At 56.0% G+C, this 12,176-nt stretch overlaps 6 protein-coding genes across 6 annotated transcripts; 4 read left to right on the forward strand and 2 right to left on the reverse strand.

Moving 5' to 3' along the window:
- Positions 1-960: 960 nt before the first annotated feature.
- On the forward strand, positions 961-5,609 carry F5144DRAFT_56515 (uncharacterized protein). The gene is made up of 3 exons (XM_066788480.1): positions 961-3,674; positions 3,737-4,321; positions 4,385-5,609. The coding sequence occupies exons 1-3, from the start codon at positions 1,083-1,085 to the stop codon at positions 5,372-5,374; spliced, it is 4,167 nt and encodes a 1,388-aa protein (XP_066648976.1). The 5' UTR covers positions 961-1,082; the 3' UTR covers positions 5,375-5,609.
- F5144DRAFT_625689 (uncharacterized protein) lies at positions 5,434-6,448 on the reverse strand. The gene is made up of 2 exons (XM_066792237.1): positions 6,386-6,448; positions 5,434-6,331 (listed from the first exon to the last, which is right to left on the reverse strand). The coding sequence occupies exon 2, from the start codon at positions 6,080-6,082 to the stop codon at positions 5,753-5,755; it is 330 nt and encodes a 109-aa protein (XP_066648977.1). The 5' UTR covers positions 6,083-6,331; positions 6,386-6,448; the 3' UTR covers positions 5,434-5,752.
- Positions 6,449-8,068: 1,620 nt separating this feature from the next.
- On the forward strand, positions 8,069-9,158 carry F5144DRAFT_480911 (inorganic pyrophosphatase; the record flags this gene model as incomplete). Its single annotated transcript, XM_066785253.1, has 4 exons — positions 8,069-8,251; positions 8,354-8,473; positions 8,535-8,962; positions 9,017-9,158. 4 exons carry the CDS (start codon positions 8,069-8,071, stop codon positions 9,156-9,158), a joined length of 873 nt encoding a protein of 290 aa, XP_066648978.1.
- A 276-nt stretch (positions 9,159-9,434) lies between these two features.
- On the reverse strand, positions 9,435-10,003 carry F5144DRAFT_598122 (mitochondrial 54S ribosomal protein mL53; the record flags this gene model as incomplete). The annotated part of the gene is made up of 2 exons (XM_066790915.1): positions 9,435-9,550; positions 9,823-10,003. 2 exons carry the CDS (start codon positions 10,001-10,003, stop codon positions 9,435-9,437), a joined length of 297 nt encoding a protein of 98 aa, XP_066648979.1.
- Positions 10,004-10,357: 354 nt separating this feature from the next.
- F5144DRAFT_557040 (uncharacterized protein) lies at positions 10,358-11,486 on the forward strand (the record flags this gene model as incomplete). The annotated part of the gene is made up of 1 exon (XM_066787999.1): positions 10,358-11,486. A coding segment is annotated over exon 1 (893 nt), but the record flags the coding sequence as incomplete, so codon positions are not given.
- Positions 11,487-11,523: 37 nt separating this feature from the next.
- On the forward strand, positions 11,524-11,840 carry F5144DRAFT_557042 (uncharacterized protein). Its single transcript, XM_066788000.1, has one exon. It carries the CDS (start codon positions 11,614-11,616, stop codon positions 11,776-11,778), a length of 165 nt encoding a protein of 54 aa, XP_066648981.1. The 5' UTR covers positions 11,524-11,613; the 3' UTR covers positions 11,779-11,840.
- Positions 11,841-12,176: the final 336 nt, after the last annotated feature.

Here is a 12,176-nt window from a genome sequence, read left to right on the forward strand (position 1 = left end):
AATTACAGCTGGGCGCTCGTCTTTCCTCCTGTTGAGGGCGGGGCGTTCGTATTCCCACCCCAAAGCCGAGAAAAGATGGAATTGACCCCACGTGAGCCTTCAGTACCATTCTATTTCGGGACCATCCACTGCCGGTCTTTGACAACAAGTTGTGGTTCAAAAAGACAGATTCATTCCACATCTCGGGAAGATCCGAAAGGATTGCTGGATGAAAGTGTTCCCCAACGCCAATTCCATGCGGAAGGGTGATGCATCGGAAAATGGATTGACACTAACATGGAAGAGAGCCATTGCATATTCGAGGGCAAAAGGTGGTAACCTTGACAAGGGACAGTTGTTGTCGAGGCCAGGCATGGATGGATGTTCTCGAGGACGCGGGAACGCAGGGATGTATGCAGATGTGTGTACACGACAGTACCTATATACCTAGGTATTTTGTACAAGCGTCTTGAATGCTTACCCTTACTCTTAGCACGCCGCCCACTTGCATGTATAGGTTAATAATAAATTCCCACCTTAGTTGGGGGATGGCCTCCCAAGAAGATCTGGCAAGTTAACTTTAGAGAGATACTCCTGATTGCTCAAAATACAGAGAATATGCACGTATGTGATCGAAGGTTGGACGCACAATGATGAAACTTGCTAGCGCTGTTACGAGGTGCTCCATGGCGCGCAACATCCCTGCCCACTCAACGAACCCCAAGACCTGACCCCTCCACTTCGGTTGGTGGCCCAGAAAACCATCCCAGTCCATCCAACAGCGCAGCAGCGGTATGCAAAGAGGCGTATGACGTCCCTGGTCCAACCTCCTCGAAACGCCAATCTCTTCGATTTCATCCCTTCTTTGTCGCCGGCCACGACCTGCTGGAAAGCACCAGCGCGCTTTACTTGGAGTTATTCCTGCCTGCCCTTGTGGTGTTTTTTGCAGCCCTTGTGCGCTCGCTTTTAGCGCGCCGGTGCTTTAACTGCTGCCCCTGTTGGCGCCATGAGGACGGGCGCTTGACGTTGGCCGACCATCGCCCAACAACAGCCCCGCCCGATTTCCGACTCCTGGCGCCACCACCCCCGTGCGTATTGTCGACATGTCGACGGCATCCCGATCCTCCTACCATCCCAGCCGCCGGGTCGGCAGCGTGCAGAGCGTGCAGAATGAAGACCGACCAAATCGCACACTATCAAAAGCTGCCCGCGCTGTGGCAAGCGTCAGCTACGACGATGCATACTCTTTCGCCCTCCGCGTCGCATTCCTCCGCTACCTTCTCCAGCCCAGGAAAAAGAGAAAGGAGTATGTCAGCGCTCCCAAGCCGCTTCCGCGTGTCCACACCTCGAGCGTGGCCGAGCTTGTCAAGGAACTCGTCCCTTCAGGTTCGGCCTCGATGAAGCTGCCTTCTGGTTTTCGCCACTCCCTCGAAAAACGCATGTCCGGTGTCCTCCAGGGCATCGAGAGACTACCTGGATTTAGCGATGCTGCCGTGAAGCGGACATTTGCCGAGGCCTACACTGCATTTACCGCCAAAGACTTCCAGAAGTCAATCGACAAGGACCGCAAGGTCGAGCCCTTAGTTCTGATCTTTTACTCGGCGGCCTCAAAAGCGCAGGGTCGAGGAAAGCCGGCCGAGGATCACTCGTGGAAGGTGCTTGTTGATAGGCATTTGGCTATGTTTATCCGGCTGCTCAGCAGCATCCTCAGAGACAAGGGGGATATCGAGCTTGTCACCCGCCTCAACACACTGGAGAAGAAGCTCATGAGCAATGACCAGAACCTCTATCTTGACACAGGCCAGCAAGACCATTCTTATGTTGAAGTGGACATACCCCTGAGCTACGAGGTCAAGGACATGCACATGGTGCAGCTCGTTGCCAAAATCTTTGGCGTGACCAATTCTCAGGTGCAGGCCGACATCGACCGGAACACGTCCGCTTGGACTGAGGAGGCGGCGCTCAAAGATTACAAGTCGTACCAGTTCAGGCTCTCCGCCGGCATGGCTGGGACCCTGCGAAAGCAGGACTTTGATGTGGACGAAGCATATGAAGACTGGAGGCGGGGAGAGGCCCCCCACTTGGCCAAGATCTTTGCTGAGATATTGAGTGCTCGCCCTGACTTGAAGGGGGGATCTGGTGGAGGAATCGACAAGCCGCTTCCCGTTCGCCATTCCATGTATGAGGACCAGGCGTATGCGGACCTGAGCCGGATGCTCTCTAACCCCGAGTCCCCCGCGCCCAGCCTCGACCCCTCGTTCGGCTTTGGGTCGCTCACTTCTGAAGAGACATCCAGCATCCGGGCCGCCGACGGGCCGAGCTACACCTTTATCCCCCCAGACCCCCGCTCTGTCTACAAGGTCATCCTACAGTACGTTGTATCGTACGATCAGCTTCACTCGGATACATCTGTCTCGCCCCTATCCGAAGAGACGTCGGATTTCTTGATAGAACTCGCCGTGCGCTGGCGGATACCGCAGTTCTCCCGGTATGTTGCCTTCGTCGAGGTCACAACTCGCAAGTTCCTCGACCAAGAGCTGCCTCCGGAGCAGTTGTACGAATGTCTAGATCTCGTGAAGCAGCCTCTAGAGGAGCCCAAGAAGCCGATCCTCATCCAAGGGTACACGTCCAGCCTCAGTGACATCGGACCCAGCACATGGACAATAATTGATTTCGCAGGCTACCAGCAGTCGTTGAAGGACCTCCATGACGCCCTGCTGCGGGATCTCTATACTCTACTCATGCGATGCTATGAACCAAAGCCGCCCACCGTCGGCGTTGTAATGGCGTTGCTCAATACTCACGTCTACCCCGACCCTGCCTTCTCGCAGCGACCGGAAGACGCAGCCGAGTTCTCTCAGCGACTTGACAGCGGCCTACGCCAACAGGCCGCCCAGTCGTATAGAGATTCCTTGGACAAACACATCCCGCGTAGCCAGAAAGAATGGGATTTTGGGCACGTAGTCAACTTGGGTAAAGCCGTTACCGAGCTCGCCGACAAGATCAAGAAACGGTACCGCAAGAACCCCGAAATCATGGGCGCGAGTCCGTTCAGGGCGCTGGTTGAAACGACGCTCCCAAGTTTCGAAGAGGATGGCCATGAGATCATCAAGCGCGTGCTGCAGATTTCCAAAGAGAGCGGTATCGAGATTGACATCCAAGACGGGTTTGACCTGTACCGGGAACTTGTCGACATTAAAAAGATGCATATGGAGGCGCTCCCGGGAAAGCCCTTCGGCTTCCACATCGAAGGCCTTCTAGAGAACTTTGTATGGCGGTGGATCAAGAACGCCGACGACAGAATGCCGGGTTTTATCGAGGAGGCCATCAAGCAGGACGCGTTCAAGGTGCGGACTCGCCATGAAGGAGACATACCGACCGACGATGAGCGTCACAGCGTTTCCATCATCGACATATTCACGCTATTCAGCCAGACAGTCGACCAACTACTCCAACTGGAGTGGAACGATGAGGTCCAGCTAGCGCGCTTCACGACTGCTCTCGCCAAATCGTTTGCCGGGGCCATCGGGATGTACTGCGACCTTGCGTACCACCAATTCAAAAACGAGATGGATCGAGAGGCCGAACAGCAGCAGCTTGCTGCGGCGCAGAAGGGAACGGGGAAATGGTTCCAGTACGCGAAGGACACTATCAACCCTGAAAAAAGGATTGAGCCATTCCAATTTTATCCCCAGGTGAGCGGCGTTGCGTGTCCATTGGACAATCTGGCCGTTATTGGTTGCTAACTTATTTCTAGTCGTTTGTTAAGTTCAATAACATTGAGTGGGCTATGCAGGTTTTGGACAAGTTGGGGGAACGCATGAATGTGGACGCTTGCGCCGAGATCCTCAACCGAGTTGACGCCCCGAAACAATCGGCGAGGAGGAGGGCGACAAAATATGTGTTCACGGTTAAGATCGTGGAAGGTGAGGACCTGAAGGCCTGTGACACGAACGGGTACAGTGACCCTTACGTTGTCCTGTGCGATGAGTACCAAAAACGCCTTCACCGGACGAGAGTCATCAATCGGAACCTCAACCCGCGCTGGGACGAGGCGTTCGATATCACGGTAGATGGACCGTTGAACTTGATTGCGACCATTTGGGATTATGACATGATTGGAGACCATGATTTCGTCGGCCGCACATCGCTAAAGCTCGACCCGGTGCATTTTGGCGACTATCTGCCGCGGGAGTTCTGGCTGGATCTGGATACTCAAGGGAGAATCTTGATCAGGGCCTCGATGGAGGGCGAACGTGACGATATTCAGTTCCATTTTGCCAAGGCGTTCCGGCATCTCAAGAGAACGGAGCGGGACATGGTGCGCGCCGTCACCAGCAAGGTATGTACAGTCGGCCGGGTTACGATTCGTCGGTTTGAGAAGAGCCAGTGCTAACCAAAGCAGCTATCCATGCACATCAACTTGTTACTGTCTCGTGACTCTCTGCGTGGCCTGCTGAGCAAGGGTATCACCGCCTCCATGGCCAATCTCTGGAAGAAGAGACAATCCCACGCGCCAAGCATCACACCCCAAGAGGTGGAGGAGGCGCTCCGGCCCCTATTCACCTACTTCGACGAGAACTTTGCCATCATGAAGCAGACCCTCACAGACGCAACCATGATGGCGGTCATGACGCGCCTGTGGAAGGAAGTGCTCCTTGCCATCGAGAACCTGCTCGTCCCGCCCCTGTCGGACAAGCCGTCCCTCCAGAAGCCGCTCACGCAAGCCGAGTTGGACGTCACCTACCGCTGGCTGGAGCTATTGTTTGACTTCTTCAACGCCAAGGATCACGACTCGGGCGAAGTACTCGGAATCCCTGCCGACATCCTCAAGTCGCCTAAGTGGCACGAGTTGGTGTCGCTCAACTTCTTCTACTTCGACACGAGCGAGAACCTGATTCGCACCTCGGAGCGCATGGCCGCCGCCAACGCGCAGCGCGCGCAGCAGCAGGCCCAGCAAGCGCAACAGCAAGCGCACCACCACCACACCAACAACAGCAACAACCGGCTCTCGATGTCCTCGTCCAGCATGCTCGGGGTGCCGTCGATGGGCGGGGCGTCGGGGATCGGCAACGTGCCCTTCGGCAGCCTGGGCACGATCCGGCGCGGCAAGAGCATCATGATGAACCGCAACCTGGGCACCATGCGCAAGGCCAAGGAGGAGAAGCGCAAGGAGGCCCAGGCCGACCCCTCCGACGACATGATCCTGCGCATCCTGCGCATGCGGCCCGAGGCGGCCCACTACCTCAAGGAGCGCCAGCGCCAGAAGGAGCGCATGACCGCCTCCCGCGCTGCTGCCATGATCCTGCGCCAGAGCGTCAGCCAGGGGCTGGCCGGTGGCGGGCCTGCGTTTGGGGGTGCGTTGTATGGGAGGAACAGTCTGCCGAATAGGTGATTTGTGGGGGTTTTCTTTTTTTATGAAAAGGTGGCGAGGGGGAAGAGGAAGACGGGGGGGACGAGTTATAATGGCTCTTTTTTATCTTCATTTCTCTGTCTTTTTCTCGTGGTTGCTTTTACGATTCTCCCCTGATTGGGGTGGTGCTTGTTTGTTTATTTGTGTGGTTGGTTAAGCGGATAGGGCGTTGGAGAACAGGCAATACCCGACAGTTTCTTACCAGCCTGGGGACGTTGTTTAGAATGATTGATGAGGTCGCGATGCCATTATCGAGGGCTGGTGTTGTTGGTACACGCTTAATTGGCCGTTGTGCGTATGTGCCCAATCCCTCTTATCAACCACCCTCTGGCCAACAGAAAACGGTACACAGAACCGACTTTAGTGAATCCACCGGCAAAGTTTGGTTGATATCATCCTACACCCGAGCAAACCGTGTGTCGAGTACCAAGATGACTGACTGTATGGTGTGATGGAAACGGAGAAAGTAGGCGTCAAGGACTGTATTGTATTGCCCTGTAGTTCCTTAAATTCGGGTTTATTTTGGCTGAAAGACAATGTTAAGATAACTAGCTGGGAAGGGAGCCGGCAGGCCGGCAGCAAGTGTGCGGAGATTAGCAAGAAACCCCTCTGTCTACGAAGCACTCTGCCCCTTACCCATGCCACGGGTAACCTCAGATGGGTTGATGTACTTCGCATCATCACCGCCATGTACTTTGCATTTTACATCTTTGTTGGTCCGCGGAGATTGAAACAGATGAAAAAGAATGGTGCGGGGTACGGTAATCATCTCTCTTAAGTTTCTAACTACCTACAATACCGATTCGCAAGCAAAAGGCTGAGGATAGCCTTAGCCAAAATCCGAGTATAGTAAAGTTAAGCCGGGACGCTACCCCCAAAGGCCTTTTGCTCAGACTCTTTGCCAAAAGCCTCGTCAATGAGCAGTTCCGGCTTTTCGAGCTGGAAGTTGTTAAGAGGTAGCGAGCGAGGCGGAGTCATAACCCGGGACGGCACGTTCAAGATGTCGAATGTGTCTGGGGGGGCTTCAGACATCTGTGGGCTGGCGACGGGGCCCATGGGGATGGGAACCAAAGGGCACATCAGAAAGCACAAACTGGATGGGCTTCCAGTCTCTATTAAGAACAGACGGATCGGAGCCAACAGTTTGGAGGACATAAGGGCAGTTGCTGGGTTTGTTGTGGGTGGAGTAGCAGCCTGTGCCACAAGATGGCGGTATTTATGCCCAAACTCATACTACAACCTACCTCCGAGCATCCGGAAACGCCGTACGACAGATAAACCGGGCTCGGGAAGTATGGCTAAATAATACCAGGATCATAGAAGAAATTCGATGAGATTGCAAATCAGCTAACTCCGACCACCCAGACACCATTTTGGTAGAGATTGCAAATCAGCTAACTCCGACCACCCAGACACCATTTTGGTAGAAATCGCAATTGTAGGGGGAGGGGGGGCTGGTTCAGCACGACAAATCATTACAAACATTGTCATGGGCCCTGTGGCAGACATACCCGAAAAATTATATTCTCTAAATGGTAGTGAGGCCCATTAAGGAAAAGGAGGTTGCGTGGACTCACCCTCCCCTCCCATCCCATCCCCTTTCGTGCAAGTCGCACTTTCCTACCTGAGTTTCCCAACAGCCAGGCAGCGAGTCGCCTTCCCTGTCTTTCCATACGAAAATTTCTTCTTTGTCAATATGGCTTCTATGACTGATTAATAGATGCCTATGCGGACCTTTGGATATTTTAGAGGCGGGACCGGTAGCGGTGGAGGTGTTGGTAGTGCTGGTGGTGGAGAGAAGTCTGGCCATTCGAACTGGTTATTGTCACAAACAAAAGGGGTGGTTTTGCCAAGACTCGGCTGCTGGGCGACAGAAAAACGGAAACGTGCTGAAGGCAAGCCACAGTGAGGCTGGAACGACAAGGAGGGGCCGGTGAAATAAATTATTCGTGGTTAGTTATGACGATTGTTAGGGATTAATGGAGAAAATCCGGCCCAAAAGTAAAAGGGGGAAACCGGAAATATAAGAGCCGTTCACAACACCAAAACAGATACCGGTTATTTGAAATTGAAGCCGTGTTACTAGCCGACGTAGGTCCCGAGCCGACGATTCGGGGACCCGCGCCGAAGGGGGAGGTCGGAGACTTCGAAATAAACACCCACCTTCCAGGTTCCTTACCAAGCAAACACCCGGGCCAACCCATCCATCCTGCGACATCCCGTGTTAAGGTACCCATCAAAACGACATCGGTCTGCATGTCGGCCTTGCGAGTGTTGCGGTCGGAGCGGGCGTTGTCAGCGGGACTCAGTCGACTCCTCGCGCAAACGCAGCAGCAGCAGCAACTTGGTCTTCGATTGCAGCAACGCTTCGGAGCCCAAAACATGCCGCAGCAGCAATCGACCCGCCCCGGCCAATCACAGCACCGCGGGCTGGCGTCACACTCGAAAGGGCCCACATCTGCCTCTCGAACCCCTCCCCCGCCTTGCTCCGATGAAGGTCTCTCCGCCTCCAGTGCTGATTCTTCAGCTGTTGCTGCGATCTCGCACTCTGCCACCACAACAATTCCCTCGATTGCTCAATTGCGTCCGGGAAGCTCCCCCGTCTCTCGAACAGCCCAGATAGCACAACACTTCCACCAGAGCTCCAAGAGCTACAGCACAACCACATCCAGCAGCATGGCGTCCCAGTACACCGTCCGCAAGGTCGGCGCTCCCCACACGCTCGACCACCGCGTCTATATCGAGAAGGATGGCGTCCCCGTCTCGCCCTTCCACGACATCCCCCTGTTCGCCAACCAGGAGCAGACCATTCTCAACATGGTTGTCGAGATCCCGCGTTGGACCAACGCTAAGCTCGAGGTGGGTGGAGGCTCTCCGTTTTCCCGGCTCGTTTTGGCCGTGGCCGTGGACGGGCAGGGAAGCGAACTAGCCGTGACTGACATTACTATTACTCGCCGCTAGATCTCCAAGGATGAGCTCCTTAACCCCATCAAGCAGGACACCAAGAAGGGCAAGCTCCGCTTCGTCCGTAACTGCTTCCCCCACAAGGGCTACCTGTGGAACTACGGTGCCTTCCCCCAGGTATGGAATGGAAGCCCCTGAATGAATTATATTTGCGAGTGTAATGATCTGACCGTTACAGACCTGGGAGGACCCCAACGTCGTCCACCCCGAGACCAAGGCCAAGGGCGACAACGACCCGCTCGACGTGTGCGAGATCGGCGAGCTGGTCGGCTACACGGGCCAGGTCAAGCAGGTCAAGGTGCTCGGCGTGATGGCGCTGCTGGACGAGGAGGAGACGGACTGGAAGGTGATCGTTATCGACATCAACGACCCGCTCGCTGGCAAGCTCAACGACGTCGAGGACGTCGAGCGCCACCTGCCGGGTTTGCTGCGCGCCACCAACGAGTGGTTCCGCATCTACAAGATCCCTGACGGCAAGCCCGAGAACCAGTTCGCCTTCACCGGCGAGTGCAAGAACAAGACGTACGCCATGGACGTCGTCCGCGACTGCGCTGAGGCTTGGGAGAAGCTCATCACGGGCAAGACCGCCCCCGGCGGCATCGCCACGTAGGTTCCCCCCTTTTTGGTGTTTTGGAAGTTCTCGAGTACTGACAAGAATAGTACCAACCTCACGGTCAACAACTCGAGCACCCGCGTCTCGCCCGACCAGCTGCCGCCCCTGCCCCAGAACCAGGAGCTCCCGCCCGCCCCGATCGACGCCTCCATCGACAAGTGGTTCTTCATTAGCGGTGCCTCCTCTTAGATGGTTTTGTCGTGCGGAAAAGCGTCGCTGGGTAATCCCTCCAGGTAGATCTGGCTTTGAAAAGTAAAATAGTCCTCGTTCGAAAGAATATGATCGACGTTGATACAATCAATCCCTTCCCGGACGTACGGTTTGGTTGAGTTTCGTTAAGTGGTATATTCTTCCGTGTAAGAAAAGAGCAAACGCCTCCCAATGCTTCTATGTGTACACCCACCACACAAGCAGATCGTATCGATACAGACAGATGTACATCCAGTTCGTTCCCGTTCCGCATATTTAGCCGTCCGCCAGGTCAGCCGCCTTTTGTAGCGCACGCGAGTGCCGGTCGACTTCCTCAACGATGCTCTTGATGCCCATGGCCTCGCAGTCGAGGTTCATTTCCTTGCCGTCCTCTGTTTGCTGTTAGCCTCAGATCAAATCCAATTGCGCTTTAATGTGCCTTCAACGTTTTCCCTTCCCAACCCAGCTTGCGTTGCTGCTCCCTCCCACCAGGACAGAAGAGAAAGTCCGTAGAAGTGCGCAGCTCTCCACCCTACAACGCATCGTATCCCCCCTCTCCAAACTACACCCCCACAATAACCCATCCTCAACAAAACTCCCAGGAGACGGAAGATTTCGCGTGCCACACAAGAACGAATAGACAGTGGTGCGGGGCATAACCTACTGAACTTGACGTGCAGCGTGCTGGGCTCCGTCGACGTCCGCGGCAGCAGCTTGGTGGTGATGGCCATGCCCGACGACCGTGCCGTCGGCGGCAGAAAGGACAGGAAGAGCCGCGCCGACCGCGCCCGCGCCGAGAACGGGTTGAACCGCGTGTTGACTTCCGTGATGAAGCGGGTTATCATCTTCTTTTCTCTTGGTTTTGGGTGGTTCGGTTCGGGGTGTCGTCTATCGGGTCGGGGGTGGGGTGGGTGAGGTTGGGGGAGGGAAAGGCGGTGCGAGGCGGCGTGGTGGTGGTGGTGGGGGTGGATATTCGAGATCGGATCGTGGGTGGGAAAATTGGTGTTGAACGGCTGCAGTTCAATTGGGACGGAGCTTGCCGGACGGAGGTGGGATACAGGGGTAGATGTAAAACGGTTACTAATACGGAGGGCTGTTTTAAGGTACGGCGCTCCGTCTTCTTCCGTTTCTAAACGCCTGCATGCATTGTCCCAATGACGTCCATCCATTGGCCGATTCTTCAAGATGCCAACTCTCCAAAGCTGTCAGCCAGCTAAAACATCACCAGAACCGGTTCCTCGTGCGCATTCAATTCCACCCGAACATTTGGGATTTTGATATTACACACGCAAATTCTAGCACGATGGCCTCATTCGAATCACTGCAAGAGCGCCTTACAGCGCTCCAAGAAACAACAGGCCAGCTCCGCGAACTCATCGACCGCCTCGCCAACATCCAATTCCAGCCGGGTTCCGTACCCCTGAGCACCAGCGACGAAGACAATGTCGCCACCGAGCTGAGCACCGAGATCGGCCAGATCCTGCGCGAGGAGGAGGAGGACCTCGAGCTGCTCAACGAAGAGATCATCGACCTGCGCTCCGGTCGACCGGGCAGCGATGCCGAGCACCGCAAGACACGCCTCAAAGACGGCGCGCACCGGCTGCAGGCCGAACTGAAAGACTGTCGCACCTCCTTCCGCAAAGCCCAAACCTCCGCCCGCCGCAGCCTCGAAGCCGCCCAGAAACTCGAGCGCGACCTCCTCCTCGCTTCCTACGCCGCCTCCGCGTCCGCCGCCTCCTCCACCATCCTCACCAACCCCGACACCACCACAACCACCAACTCCGACGCCACCTCCCCAACAGCCACCACACCCCAACCCAACCAACCCCTCACGCACGAAGAAGCGCGCGCCCAACTCCTCACCCACCCCCGCCGCCGCCACCCCAAAAAAACCATCCCCCGCTCCTCCAGCACCGACGCCACCATCACCACCTCCAGCGACATCACGCTCGCCCTCCAACGCACGCACGCCCTCATCGCCGGCGAAGTCGCCAAGTCCGCCTTCGCCACGCAAACCCTCGCGGAGAGCTCCGCGGCGCTCGCCGAGCTGCAGCGCAGCTACGAGGGGCTGGACGGCCTGCTGACGCGCTCGCGCGACCTCGTCGGCACGCTGCTGCGCGCGCAGAAGAGCGATACCTGGTACCTGCAGATGGCGCTGCGGCTGCTGTTGGGGACGTTGGCGTGGTTGGTGTTTAGGCGGTTTTTGTATGGCCCGTTGTGGTGGGTGTTGTGGCTGCCGTTGCGGACGGGGTGGCGCGTGATGAGGGGGGTGGCGCAGCTTGGTGGTGCTGGAGAGAAAGGGGCGACGATGGGGGTGGTGGTGCCGGGGGAGGAGGGGGCGGCGGGGGGGACGGTTGTGGTTGGGGTGGGGGAGGAGGGGGCGGTGCCGACGGTGCGGGTTGGGAGGGAGCAGCAAGAGAGGGAAGGGGGTGGTGGTGGTGGTGATGGGGATTCGATGGTGGAGAAGGTTGGTAGGATGGTGGAGGATACGTTGGACCGGAGGGAGGAGGAGGCGAACAGGACGGCGGAGGATGAACTGGAGGACCAGCCCAACCCGATGAAGAGGGTGTGGGAGGAGGAGGAGGTTGGGGAGGCGGAGGGGGTGAGAGACGAGTTATGATTGATGTTGATAGGAACCGTCTTGAGAGATACCCAAAATATTAATGCAACTACCACCACCACCACCGCCCAGTCCCAGCTTCGAACACGCTTTCACAGTGCAGCAGTGACACGCGGGGAATAAAACAATGGGTGACGGTCATCACCTTACTTCTCTGCCCTTCGTGTCATGTGTTCGGTGGTTATTATACATGTTTATTTCATAGTTATCTCAGTTGCCTGAATGTGCTGGCCGTGTATATGCACCACCACCCTCGAAAATGCGCCAGACTCCGTCCCTGTAAGCCAACCCATTAAACCCATCCCTACTACCAGCCCATGTCATAAATCATCATCGACGTCATAACTATCCGATACACGCTATGCCCCCAATAAAATACAACAATAATACAAATAAAA

Source organism: Chaetomium tenue (genome assembly GCF_020726465.1).
Source record: "Chaetomium tenue strain MPI-SDFR-AT-0079 chromosome Unknown F5144scaffold_1, whole genome shotgun sequence".
NCBI lineage: Eukaryota > Fungi > Ascomycota > Sordariomycetes > Sordariales > Chaetomiaceae > Chaetomium > Chaetomium tenue.